General features: G+C 39.1%; 1 protein-coding gene across 5 annotated transcripts in view; it reads left to right on the top strand.

The window, feature by feature from the left end:
* The window catches only part of rbm27 (RNA binding motif protein 27), a 122535-nt gene that overhangs the window by 78721 nt on the left and 29672 nt on the right, over nucleotides 1–14142 (top strand). For all 5 annotated transcript variants that reach the window (XM_069898128.1, XM_069898127.1, XM_069898130.1 and 2 more), the window contains 2 exons: nucleotides 1518–1703; nucleotides 10585–10668. In XM_069898128.1, coding sequence (XP_069754229.1) covers nucleotides 1518–1703; nucleotides 10585–10668 — 270 coding nt within the window. The remainder of the gene's footprint in view (nucleotides 1–1517; nucleotides 1704–10584; nucleotides 10669–14142) is intronic.

Genomic DNA, 14142 nt, shown 5'->3' with positions numbered 1-14142 from the left:
TCCATCATGATTTGGGCGGCAAGTCGGTGCAGTCGTTAGTGCAATGCTATTATAGTGCTATGGACCTGGGTTCCAATCTGGCACTGTCTAAGTTTGTACATTCTCCCAATGTCTGCGTGGGTTTCTGCCAAGTGCTCTGGTTTCCTCCTATACTTCAAAGACATATGGGGTTAGTAAGCTAATTAGATGCATTTTGATAACGCAGCTCATGGGCTGAAGGCCCTATTACCATGCTGTCTTTTTTTGATGATTGTATATGGAAGATTAAAAGGTGGCTGCTGAGATGTGGGAAGTTGTTCATGTTTCCCAGGGTCTTATCATGTTTGTGTATTCAGAGTGTGAAATGACAGAGCAGCCGTTCTATTTATTTAATTAATTATTGCTGATTTATATTTTTATGGATTTAATGGCAACTTTGGAGCTTAGCTTTTGTGTCATTCCTGTCAAATTACTTTTGTTGCCTCTGTGCCCCAATGTTTCAAACTCAAGTCATTATTGTACAGTCAATTTGTGGGCAGTGGGCCTCGGTTCACTCGTACTTTGTCATCCTTTCATATTCTGGTCCAATTACTATAGTCCCACATTACAAGTTGGTCAAAGTAAAGGCAAGTGGGATCTAAGGGAAATTGGCATACAGGATCCAAAGTTGTTTATACTCAGTGGCAGGAAGCAAAGGATAGTGATGGACAAATTTTATTTCTGACTGGAAAACCTGTTTTTCCACAAAGCTCAGTTCTTGATCCCATGCATTTTTTCTTGTTTATATAGTTTACACTATTAACGGCATGTTGAGGAAATTTGTAGATAATTTAAAAATTGTCAGAAGGGCTGATGTGGTTGAAGAAAGTGTTTGATTTCAAGTTGTGGATCTGCCAATCAAATGGCCCAATAACATTTAATATGGCAAAAAGAAGAAAGACTTTGAGTAGATGCAACAGAAAAAAAATACAGTATTGTTCTTAACAGTAGTAAGTTTGTGGATGACGCCAAAATTGGTGATATTGGGAACAATGAAGAAGGTTATCCAAGATAAGGGAAGGATCTGGATGGACTGGGGAAGGAGGCCAAGGAATGCTGGACGAACTTAAACTTGGACAAGTGTGAGGTGTTCCACTTAGCAAGTTCAACCGGGGAGGACTTGCACAGCAAATGGCAGGGCCCTGAATGTTGGTAAACAAGAACCTAAAGTGAAGACATTGGTAGACAAGATGGTGAAGAAGGCATTTGAATGCTTGCCTTTGCCACTTAAGGCAGCATCTCACCCTTTTTTTGAGTTCAGTTCCATTTGCTGTTCATTGGTTCACTGCCCCAATTGATGTGGGTTGTTGTTTTTCATTGCAGTTTTATAATCCTGCATTCCTAGAGACGTGCATTTCAGATCAGTCCTATCATTTGTTGTATTCTGAATATACAATGTGTTTCACACAGAGCAAATGTACCTCATTGTTTGTGCCAGATATATTATTGTATTGCTCACGGTATAAATGGGCAGAAATAAATCCATTGTCTGTTTTCAGGCTGCACGATTGGGCATTCTTCCTGGAGGACGTGGTAAGACTGTCCAAGCACGAGGCAGAGGACGAGGCAGGAGTGTGAGGGGGCGAGGTGCACAGATGCATATGGTGGTTGACCACAGGCCCAAAACATTAACAGTATTTGGCTTCACAGAGGAAGAAAAAGATGAAATGTCACCACATTTTTCAGTAAGTTTAGGTCTAAAACTAAAAGATTAAATACTCTAATCAAATTAATTGTGTTGTTTTTCTGTTGTGGATCTTTTCCTTTTTTGCCACTCATCAACTCTTCTGGATCACAAATGAACGTTTATAAGATGTGCAGGTGTAATTCATAAATTGTGTTAGTATGTGAGAAATCTTGTCCACTGGAGATAACCTGCTAAGATGGCTACAGGGGTTCCAAACTAGACCTACCATTAAATGTTCAGAAACTTTTGAGCATTGAGTTCACCCTAAAAGGACAAGGTTGATAATATGTAGTTGTTGACAGGCATCCTATGACAGCACTCATCTCTCCCCAAAGCAGCACGCATGCACAAGCAAGACTGACTTGAATGAGTGAGGCGTGATTTCCAAATCTTCAAATTCAGAAGCAATACAGGGGATGAAGAGGTTTTGCATATTGACTTGAATGAGTTGATAGGTGATGGCTGAAATGTAATGCTGAACCTAAGAAATAGAAACAAATGTAGGTCACGTCACCTGTCGTGCCTACTCTGGCATTCAATATGATTGTGGCTTGTTATGGGCCCGAGGACCCCAAAACCCAGCAGCAATAAAAATTCACCAAGACAAATGGTTACTTAAATAAAAGTTACTTTTAATTATCTTTAAACAGGAAAACAGGATCAAACTCTAACATATTACTATTAACTTAACTAACCTAACAACCCCCTTCTAATTCTAAGTGCATGTGTATGTAATTGTGTGGGTAAGTTCAGAAAAGTTCTTTGATTCACAGTCCAATCTCACTTTTCACTCTTCCAAGTTCACTGGTATCAGGCAATTCTTATACTGTGCACAGAATTTAACATTTATGAAGTTCACCAGGCTTTGGTGCTTGAAAGGTAAATGGAAGGTTCTTGTCAGATTTGTTGCTCGTTGAACACAAACTGATTCCTTTAGATCAGCCACTTCAGTGTCTTGCTGAAGAAACATGCCTCATCGGGGTTTTCCAGATTTTCCAGATGATAACCTCTTTCTTTCAGGTTACCACAGAGTTCCTTTTCTGTTTCCCTTATTTCAAGTGAAACTTTATACAGCCAGTACAGCCACCTTGTGGTATGGACCACAAGGGCTTTGAACAGGCTGAACGAAGAACTCACAACCCATCTTCAAAATGGAGGTTTTCCACAAGCTTGCCAGCTTGTCTTGTTCCAGTCCCAGCTGCTGCTGCTGAACTGTAGAACTGGATTCTCTCTCACTCAGAGAAAACCACGTAACCCTCTTAGAACAGCCAACTGCAGTCAGACAGACTGGACCTTGCTTTCCAAAATAATAATCCACTACTCCACTGCATGTCCAATTAACACCTACTTGTGAAGTCTTTATAGGCATTCTTCAAAGTTTTTGCAAAGGCACTCGGAGCCTGGACTGTCTGGCTTGAGCAGAGCTCTGGCATTTTAAATCCGATGTGTGTTGTGAAGTGTTTGTTTGTGACCTACACTAAAAAAGCTGCCACAATTCATCTCCTTTAAAACCTATCTATATACAATATAATCTGTCACAGGCTCTCTGTGGACTCTGCTCCACGTACCCAACTTTTCCTCATAATTCTTAAATCCCTTACTATGCAAAAATATCTTGGTTTTCAATATATATTTAATGAGGCAGCGGCTTCTGTTTCTTTGGGTTGATAATTCCATAGGTTCACTACTCTGGGAGAAATAGTTCCTCCTAATCTGTCTTGAAACTACAATCTTGAGGCTATGTATCCTAGTTCTTATCTACTAGTGGAAACACCTTTCCCGTCCTATCTATTCCTTTCATAAGTTTATTTCTCTAAGATCCCCTTTCATTCTTCTAAATTCCAGCATGTATAGTTCAAGATGACTTTATCTCTCAGACTAACACCATCTTCTCAATGTAGTGAACCTTCTTTATACTGCATCCAAGGCGAGTATATCCTTTCTTAAAGTCAGGAGAGCAGAACTCCACACACTATTTCAGGTTACAGTTGGTGCATTGTGTCTGCTTCTAGATATGCTTTAAAGATATGAACGTTTTGAGAGGTGTAGATCTACCAAAATGATTTAAAGGATGAGAGATTTTAATTATGTAGATTGACTGGTAAATGTGGTGGCGTTCTTGGAGGTGAGGAGATTGAAAGGAGGCTTAACTTAGCCATTTAAAATTACAAAAGGTGTAGATAGATTCTTCCCATAAGTAGAATGGTCAAGAATTAGTTGACATGGGTTGAGGCAGAAAAATATCTCAGTGACATTACGAAAAATTATTTTGCATAGCAAGTGATCAAGGTCAGAAATGTGCTGTCAAGTTAATAATGACGGCAGTGTTCAAAAGGGAGATTGATAATTTCTCGAATGAATTTGCAGGGCAATGCAGAGGGACATGGTGGATTGGATTAGTCTCATACTGTATATGATTGGCATGGGTTCAACAGGCCAAATGTCTTCAGTACAATACTGTAACTATTTTGCAATTCAGGCCTACAAAAATATTCATAAACATTTGTTCTCTGTACCTGTAATGCAGCTGAACCTTGTTGACCCTTGATTGAACCATATTTGGTGTTTTGGAGAGTTCCAGATGCTATTATGTAAAAAGGACATGGAGACATTTGAGAAGAGTTTATGAGAACAGTGAGGCATTTTCCATTGAAGGAAATCTGGACTAGGTTTCTTTCTCGAAGAGAGCAGGGTGAGAGGCAGCCAGAAAATATTTTTGAAATAACTGAATCCTTGTCAGAATAAAACTAAAGGCAATCAATTTGGGTTAGTCATCAAGGAATTGAACTTAGAAAGCTTGTTTAACCACCTGGCAGTAGCAATGTACTAATTCTGAATATTGGGTGTCATTGAGATATTTAGTGAAAGTCTTAAGGCAAGGCCAATTTACTCATTAAGGAAATGCGTGGATGGACTGAGAAAATTGGATGTGGAAGGAGGAGTTTGACCTGTGCCTGTACTTATAATGCAAGTCTGAATCATGTATTATTGTTCGAATTGGAACCATATCCCTTATTATTGTGCCTGTTGACTACTTTGGTTCCTATTTTGGTGAAGTCTTTATTTTATAATGCTTTCCTTTTATGTCTTGCCATGTCTAAATTCCTCTCTCTCTATAATTTCATTCAGTTCCATAACAATCTGGCTTCCTGATTTATCCCCAAATTTGGTCATTCTTATCTTTTTGGCTGTTTTTGACTCCAAACATTGTAACTCCCTGAATTCCTTTCCTCAATATTTTGTCCCTCAGCTTCTCTTCCTCCTTAATATTTTGCTCATTACTGTTTGTGATAGTTTGAACCACGTGAGGTGAAAGAAGGGCAGTATAAAATTGACAATGACTATGAATTTGATGGTCTTTGATATGCTAAATGAACAATATAAATGTTATTTTGTTTCTTTATACTTGCTACATTAGACATCTGCTAATTCAGTTGAATAAAAATGCAGAATTTAATTTCAAATTAATATAAATTGAATTAGCTGACAAATAGAAATAGAAAACTCTTAAAGAAATCTTTACACTAAATAACCTGTAAAGTTTACAGTTGTTTGAAATAAGATTTTATATTTTTGGTATTGTACTTTTTGAAAGAACTTTACTTTGGTAGTGGTTGAAAATGTTCTCTGAATTATAAGCTTCTGATTGAGGGATGATTGAAAGATGATGTCAATTATACCTCTCTTTTGGGTGTGATTGTCGAGTTAACATTTGAATGAGTGGTAGCAAACTTTCATCTTGCTGCTTAATGTTGAGGAAGCAGAAAAAACCATGAAAAGCCCCAGTGTCATAAAAGGTCCATGGACTCAACACCATATAATGATTATTTCCTCCCATCCTCCTTCCTGTAAGGACTATTGCATTGTCTCAATTCCATCACAGTCACGTTTGACTTGATGAGACATTTTGCTCAATGTCTCTGAAATGTTTACCTGTCATTGTGGATAGAACACTTGACATGTATCTATTTTGCCATACCTCTACTCTGTGGATGGAGTAAGAACAGAGTTCCTCTGTTCTTGTCTCCTTCCACTCCACCAGCCACTTGATCCTTTGTATTCTCAGCCAGCTCAAACAAATCTCACCACCAAACATATATTCATCTTCTCTCTGATTTCAGCATTTCAAAAGGATCACTCCCTTCACAACTCTGTCCCACTTTTCCACCTTGCCTTCCAGTCTTCTTTCCCAACATATCACTAACTTTTGGCACTTTCCAATGAAGTGCAGGAGGTGCGCACTGGTCCTTTCCCTTTCCCTCAGTTCTGGGACCCGATGAGACGTTCTAGCTGAAGCACTGATTCACTTGCTCTTCCACTCGAGTGGACTGCATTCTGTGTTTACATTGGAGAAACCGTACGCAGATTGGATGTTCTTGTTGTAGACGACCTGTGCTCAATCTGCAGGAATGGCCCTGAACTTCTGGTTATCTGTTCCTATGAAGTCCAATCTAAGCTTGAGGCATAACATTTTTTTGCGGACATGATGCACACTTCTAGACTTGATACTGAATGCTCCAACTTTAGATAACTTGTTATTTCTGTCTTCTATCAGGAATGGACATTTTTGCTTTTTTTTTCTCTTTTGTATATTTTGGTTTGCAGGGTATGACATAGTAGGCCAGACTATAACCACATTATCTAATCTGCATATTAACAACACATTGTACATGCCAAGGAGCTGAACTGCCCATCTCATGGTTACATTATTTCACCTTATCACAGATATTAACTTTGTTGCACCCTTTCCCACCACCTTGATTAACTTGTTTTCTATTCCTCCATTCTGATTAAGGTTATTCAACCTGAAATATTAAGTCTCTCCCTTTTCACAGATACTGCCCAAATAGAATTTTTATATCATTTTCTGTCTATGTATTCGTTCACTGATAATACTTCTGTTGTCCTCTTATCCCCTCTCTTGACATCTCTGTTTCCTGAACTAACTTGTTACCCTCTTTCCTAGTTCTGGTGAAGGGTCCCAGACCTGAAATGTTAATTATTTCTCTTTCCACAAGTAGCACCTGACCAACTGAATATTTCCATCAATTTCTACTTTTAATTCAGGATTTCTGTATCTTGCTTTCTAGACTCCCAGAATGTCTGTATTGGGACTGGCACTGTCTGCTGTGGTCACCACAAAATCTTTATTCTCAAATACATTTCTTTTGGTATTGGGCTAACCAGATTATTTTTTTGGCAAAAGAATTGATTGATCATCTGTGATAGAAATCATTCGCCCAATACTAAGGGATAAATTATTTTCTGAGCCTAAATAGTAGGTAATTGCTAATGGAAAAGGATATATGCAAATCTTGAGGGGCTTAGATGCAAAACGTCAGTGCAGGGAGTCCCCGAATTATGAATGAGATCTGTTCCTGCATCTGTCTTTAGTTGAATTTGCAAACTGTTCTTATTTAGTATCAGTTTGTTAAATGTTTCTTAGTAATGTAAAAAAATTAAAGAAACTGTTCTTAAAACAGTTTCGATAGTGGGGGGGGGGGAAAATCATGATTAAAAGTCAACACTCTCGTTCCATCGATGTCTTGCATACCGACAAAGGGCATTCAAGAGGTGACTTTATGCACACGCGCGAATTGGGGTTACAATTTATTTGTAAGTATGAGTTGTCTGCAAGTCAGGCATTTGTAACCCAGGACTCCCTGTAATACATCTTTACCTCCTATGGGCACTGTGAGACTGGCCAAGTTCCTCATGCATTTCTGTATTTTTACTAATGGTTTACTGCTGTCTTGTTTCGTCTTGCAAACCAACTGGCATCAGTTGAGTGCTTCACTAAGGTGGATGGATTATATTGTTTTCATGATGTTAATATTACAAATTTCAATGTATTACTTGTTGAAGTCATGCATCTTAAATATACATGGCAAATTTTGTATAAACATGTTTTGTGTTTTGGTTAAAATGTTTGGAAAGGCATTGTATGATTTTTCTTTTGTATATAACCTGCTGATGAATAAAAGTGGAATCTCTTCAAGATTTAGCTGCAGTCAACTTGGATGATATTTAATATCTTCCATTACCTAATTTTTAAAATAAGTGAATGTTAATATCCCACAGAGGAATTTGAGAGCTAAATAGTGCAAGTGCTCCATTAATGCTGTGGGAATTGTCAGCACTCACAATTAAACATATCTGAAGCTACATTATAGTCTATTTATACAAATTAAATCCAAACATTTTGAAAACCACAGTTGTGGACTTCCATCACGAGCTACCAAATATTTAAACAAAGCCAAGAGAATTTTAAAATAAAAATTCAAAATTGCTAAACAGAAGTGTTCGCTTTATGAGCATTTGGTTTTTCAAATAAAATTCTCACTCATTTTGAAAGTTACTTTGACAAATAACTATTGAAAAATAATAAAATCAAATTTATGAAAATGCTCAGCTGGTGAAAAAGCACATATGATATGAGAAACAAATGCTAAGAATTTATTTTATTTTCTATATTTAATCTCAGATTTCCAGCATAACTATGAACTTTAGTATTATGCTTTGTGAGTTGTTGGAAAACACTATGTACCTAAAAATGCCATTTAGTCTCACTGATGCACTGACTCAGCGTATGTTGTCTATTGAGACCAAGCTTTAATGTCCATGGTTCCATTTTCCCCTTTATCTATAACTTGGCATGTAGGATTAAGGAGAACCTCAAAACATTCTATGCATGTGCGGAGAGGAGAAAGATGACAAGAATGAGGGTGAGGCCACTCAAGGATAAAGGAGGTGTAATGTGCCTGGAGGTGGAGGAGGTTGGGTCAGTCATATTCAGTATTCACAAAAGAAACGGACCTTGGTCAGGGTGAGGTTGGAGTAGAACAGGCTTGTGTGCTGGGCAATGTGGTGATTAAGGAAGAGGAAGTGTTTTTATCTTCTTAGAAACATCAAGATTGATAAGTCCCCGGGGCCAGACTCAATATACCCCAGGTTGCTGTGGGACATGAGAGAAGAGATAGCTGGGGCAGAAGCAATGATCTTTGAATCCTCTTTGGATGTGCAGGAGGATTGGAGAATGGCAAAGGTTATCCCTTTGTTTTTTAAAAAAAAAAGCAATAGAAAATCCTGGAAATTTTCGACCTGTGAGTCTAATGTCTGTGGTGTGCAAACTATTGGAGAGGATTCTTAAGGATAGGATCTATGAACATTTGGAGAAGTTCAGTCTACTCAAGGATAGTCAGCGTGGCTTTGTGAAGGGACGGTTGTGTCTCATGAGCCTAATTGAGTTTTTTGAGGAGGTAACGAGAGAAATTGATGAAGGTAGGGCAGTAGATGTGGTCTACATGGATTTTATCAAGGCATCTGACAAGGTCCCCCACAAGAGACTCATCCAGAAAGTTATGAGGCATGGGATCAGTGGACCTTCGGCTGTGTGGATTTTAAAAAAAAGGCTTGCAGGAAGAAAGCAGAGTAGTTGTGGAAGGAAAGTATTCTGCCTGGAGATCAGCGACTTATGGAGTGCTGCAAGGATCTGTTCTGGGGCCCCTGCTCTTTGTGATTTTTATAAATTATCTGGATGAAGAGGCAGAAGGATGGGTCAGTAAGTTAGCAGATGACGCAAAGGTTGGAGGAATTGTCGTCGGAGCTGAAGGTTGTCAATGGTTACAAAACAACAAAGACAGGATTCAGAGTTGGGCATAAATGTGGCAGATGGAGTTCAATCCTGATGAGTGTGAGTTGATGCATTTTGGAAGGACAAACCAGAAAGCTGAGTACAAGGTTAATGGCAGGTTACTTAAGAGTGTGGATTAACAGAGGGGGCCTGGAGTTCAAATCCATACATCCCTCAAGGTCAATAGGATAGTTAAGAAGGCCTTTGGGATGCTGGGCTTCATTAATAGGGAGATTAAGTTAAGGAGTAGAGAGGTCATGCTACAACTCCACAAATATCTGTAGAGACCACACTTGGAATATTGTGTTCAATTCTGGTCACCTAATTATAGGAAGGATGTGGAAGCCATGGAGAGAGTGCAGAGGAAATTTACTAGGTTGTTGCCAAGATTGGAAAAGTTTTAAGAGGCAAGGTTAGCAGAGCTGGGACCTTTCTCTTTGGAATGTAGATGGATGAGAGGACACTTAATAGAGGTCTACAAGATTATGGGAGGCATAGATGGGGTGGACAGCCAGTGCCTATTTCCCAGGACAGGAATGGCAAACACCAGAGGAGATGCACAAAGTTAGGGAAGGTAAATTTAGGGGAGACATCAGGGTTTAAAAAAAAAATATATATAAACTGTTTTGAGGGTGCCTGGAATGCCTTGTCTGGGATGGTCGTGGAGGCTGAAACATTAGGGGCATTTAAGAGACTATTAGGCATAGGGATGAAAGAAAAATAGAAAGATACTAGGTAGGGTGTGTTTAGTACTTGTTTTTCAGGATACCTGTATATGGGTCAGCACGACATCAAGGGCCTATACTGTAGTGTTCTTTGTTCTGTGTTAAGCAGAGACTGATTTATACAGTCCATTTTCTGTACCTATTTAGTTCTCCATTATGAAATATTTAAGTATGCTGTTCTCCTTCCCTCTAAAAATGATAAAAATAAATTTATTTGTAGAATACAAAACTCTGCCTCTTAAACCCCTTTCCCCATTCCAGAACATTTTCTTCACAGCTCATTTCAGTTTCTTCTTTGAATAAGATAATCACTCATTTTCTGTGATCTATCCACTGCCTTTAACTAGCTTGCAGAAGCATACATTTGCAGAATGATTTAGATGTAACCGGTGTTGGAATTTTAAAAAATTAGTTCTGTGACTACTCACTGCATTTTGTGCTTTATTATTTGGACCAAGGAAGCTGATGAGCACACATTTCAAGAAAAACATTTTTAAAAATGCATTATCTGATTTTTCTAGAAATTTGGAGAAGTGGAAGATTTTCAAGAGGATACTCCCTTAAGTGTTAGAATAACATTTAAGACTAGAATTGAAGCAGAAAATGTAAGTACTATGATTGACTTGGACTGTTAATTATATGATTTTAAACATTTTGCTGCTAGCCGATTATTACACCACAAGGGCTTGGATGGGCAGAATTTGTAAAGGTTTTTTTTCGAGCAATTTACAGATGGCCCTACTAAGTAAGAGGCCACACTTAACCTTATATTGCAAAAAGAGGCAGGGCAAGTTACTGAAGGGTCACTGACTTAAAATGTTAAAGAAAACTGTACAACTTTTTAACTTGTGGACCAGTCCTGCACTGGGGTAAGACCAACTTTCATGGCTTTAGGACCTTGTAAAAATTGACTAGAGAAAGGCTGTTTGCAGGTAAAGGGATGCTTTTGAAAATAAAGCAGGGTGAAGCAGGCAGGAGTGAGAAATCCTAGCCTCGATGATGAGGGATATCAAAGCTCTACTCAAAAAAAGATCCTCGAGTTAGGTATAGAGCGCTTGGATCAAACCAATCTTTTAAGGCATTTAAGGGATGAACTACACTAGAGAAATCAAAAGATAGCTTTGCTGGATAAGGTAAAGAAGAATCCAAAAAGTTTAAGACAAAAAAGAATGACAGATCTCTTTCTGGATCAACAAAGTTATCTGCACGACTGGACCACCAGGAAATAGGTGAGGTCAAATATTTTTATTTTTTTGTACTCTGGGGGAAAAGTTACACAAGTTATGACATTCAGGGAAAAGGATAGTGATGGCTTGAAGCATATCCACATTTACAAACAGGAGGTGCTTGCAGTGCCTAGTGGAAAAATCCCTGGGGCCAGACCAAATACACCCTAGGATGCTGTGGGAATCCAGGCAACAGATTACTGGCAGAAATCGTCGTCAAATGAAGTGTCAGTAGATTGCAGTATGGCTTATATTATTCCAATATTAAAGACAAACTGCAAAGAAAATCTTGGAATCTATGGACTTCAGGTGGGCAAATTACTGGAGGGGATTCAGAGAGACTGGATCTACTTGCATTTGAATAGGCTTGGACTGTAAGCATGGTTTTATGTGTGGAGAAATTGTATCTGACTAACTTGATTTTTTTTTAAGAGGTGACACAAATGATTGACCAGGGCAGGGTGTTGTCTCAATGGGCTTTGGCAAGACCCATTGTGGGAGTTTCATTCAGAAGGTTAGATCCAGTGTACACTAGTTAATTGCTCTCAAAGTTGGCTTGTTGTGCAGTCATATGGGACAGTGGAAGGTTGTAGGCCTGTGACAAGTGGTGTGTTGCAGATTTTGGTATTGGGTCTACTGTTGTTTATCATCTATATTAAAATGATTGGATGAGAAGCTAGATGGAAGTGAAGCAGGTTATCCAAGATTTTACCAGGATTGACTAGATCAAGAGGGAAAATGGGCCAAGGAATGACTAATAGAATTTAACTCTAATTTTGGTAAATTAAGCCAGGGCAGGAACTTGCCTTGGAGAGTGTTGTAGAACAGAGTTCCTTGAAGTGGTGATTCTTCAGAGAATTAAGTATGAGTTGGGGCATTATTTATTTTTAACAGCTATAACATTAGTGAGACTGTACTTGGGAGAATCATGTAATGTTTTAGTCATCTAGTTTTAGGAAGTATGCCATTTAGATGAATGGGTGAATTAAAGATTTATAAGGATATTCTGGGATTGGAAGATGAGTTATAAAGAGAAGCTAGATTTGGCTAGAATTTTTTTCTCTGGAGTGTAGAAGGCTGAGGATGTTTCGAGAGAGATGTTTCAAATCGTGAGGGGGAGTAAATAAAGTGAATGGTCAGTCTTTTTTTCTCAGGGAAGTCTAAAATCAGATGGTGTAGGTTAAGGTAAAAGAGGAAAGGATTAAGAAGGGCCTGAGGGCCATTTCATCTCTTTCTCCCCTCCCGCCCCACACCAAAAAAACAGGCAAAATTAAGTATGGAGTGAGCGACTGGAGGGTGTAGAGGTGGTTTAAAAGACGCATCGACAGGGACGTAAATACGAAAGGTTTAGAGGGATGCCTGCTAAATGCAGGCAAATGATACTAGCTTGTCAGCGGATTGGCTGGCGTGGATGAGTATGGGTAAAGGGCCCGTTTCTGTGATATATAACATGAACTTCAAGGCATGAATTTGACTTCATTACCTTCGATAACACCCAAGGATGGTAAAATTTTTTTATGGCATATCCTAAGAAAAGTCTTGGGGGAAAATATTGTTATTTTTGTATTCTGATTCACATGAAGCAGTTATCAGAATTTATTGTCATGAATAAGTCATGAAATATGGTGTTTTGAGGCAGCGTCACAGTGCAAACATTCATACTATAACCATCTTACAATATTACTATAAATAATAGAGCACGAAAAGTAAGGCAGTGTCTTTGGTTCATTGATTATTCAGGAATCTGATGGCAGGGGGAAGAAGCTGACCTTGTATTGTTGAATGCTTGTCTTTAGGCTCCTGTACCTTTTTCTCAATGGTAGCAGATTAAAGAGAGCATGGCCTTGGGTGGTGGGGGTGTTTGAGAATAGAGGCTGCTTTTTTAAGACATTGCCTCATGGATGTCCTCGATAGAGTGAAGTCTGGTGCCATGATGTCACAGGCCAAGTTAACAACCCTCTGGAGTTTCTTCTTGTCCTGAGAGTTGGCACCTCCATACCAGGCAGTGATGCAACCAGCTAGAATGCTCTCCACAGTACACCTGTAGAAGTTTGAGAGTCCTCAGTGACTCAGTGACATCTTGAATCTCCTCACGCACCTCACAAAGTATAGCCACTGATGAGCCTTTTTTGTAATTGTGTCAATGTGGAGGCTCCAGGACAGATTCTCTGAGATCTTGACTCGTAGGAATTTGAAGTTCTTGACCTTCTCCATGACTGAGCTCTCGTTGAGGACTGGATCGTGTTCACCTGACTTCCTCCTGAAGTCCACAATCATCTCCTTGGTTTTGCTGACATTGAGCGTAAGCTTGATGTACCTCCTTCCTGCACACTTCCTCATTGCCATTTGTGATTCTGCCAACAATTGGTGTCATCGTCAAACTTGTAGATGGCATTGGAATTGTGCCTGGCCATGCAGTCATGGGTGTATAAGCATTGGGCTAAGCACATATCCTTGGGGTGCCCCTGTGTTGAAAATCAGTGAGGAGGAGACGTTGTTTCCAATTTGTACTGACTGGTCTTCTGATGAAGTCAAGGATCCAATTGCAGAGTTGGTTACAGAGGCTGAGAGTTTGTAGCTTTTTGACCAGCATTGATGGAATTAACAGTATTGAAGACCAAGCTGTAGTCGATGAAGTGCAACCATATGCATTGTTGTTTTCGAGGTGATCCAGGGCTGAATGGAGAGCCAGCAATGTTGCATCTGCCATGGAGCGATTGTGTCAATAGGTCCAGACCTTTGCTTAGGTACATGTTAATTCTGGCCATGACCAGCCTCTCAAAGCATTTCAATATAGTAGAAGTTAGTGCTACTAGTTATGCCCGTTTAACAAATTCATTTGAGATTTTGAAG

This window comes from Narcine bancroftii, chromosome 9 (assembly GCF_036971445.1).
Source record: "Narcine bancroftii isolate sNarBan1 chromosome 9, sNarBan1.hap1, whole genome shotgun sequence".
In the NCBI taxonomy this organism is placed as follows: Eukaryota; Metazoa; Chordata; class Chondrichthyes; order Torpediniformes; family Narcinidae; genus Narcine; species Narcine bancroftii.
The sequence above is the reverse complement of the archived record's forward strand: the minus strand, read 5'-3'. Positions and strand labels throughout refer to the sequence as shown.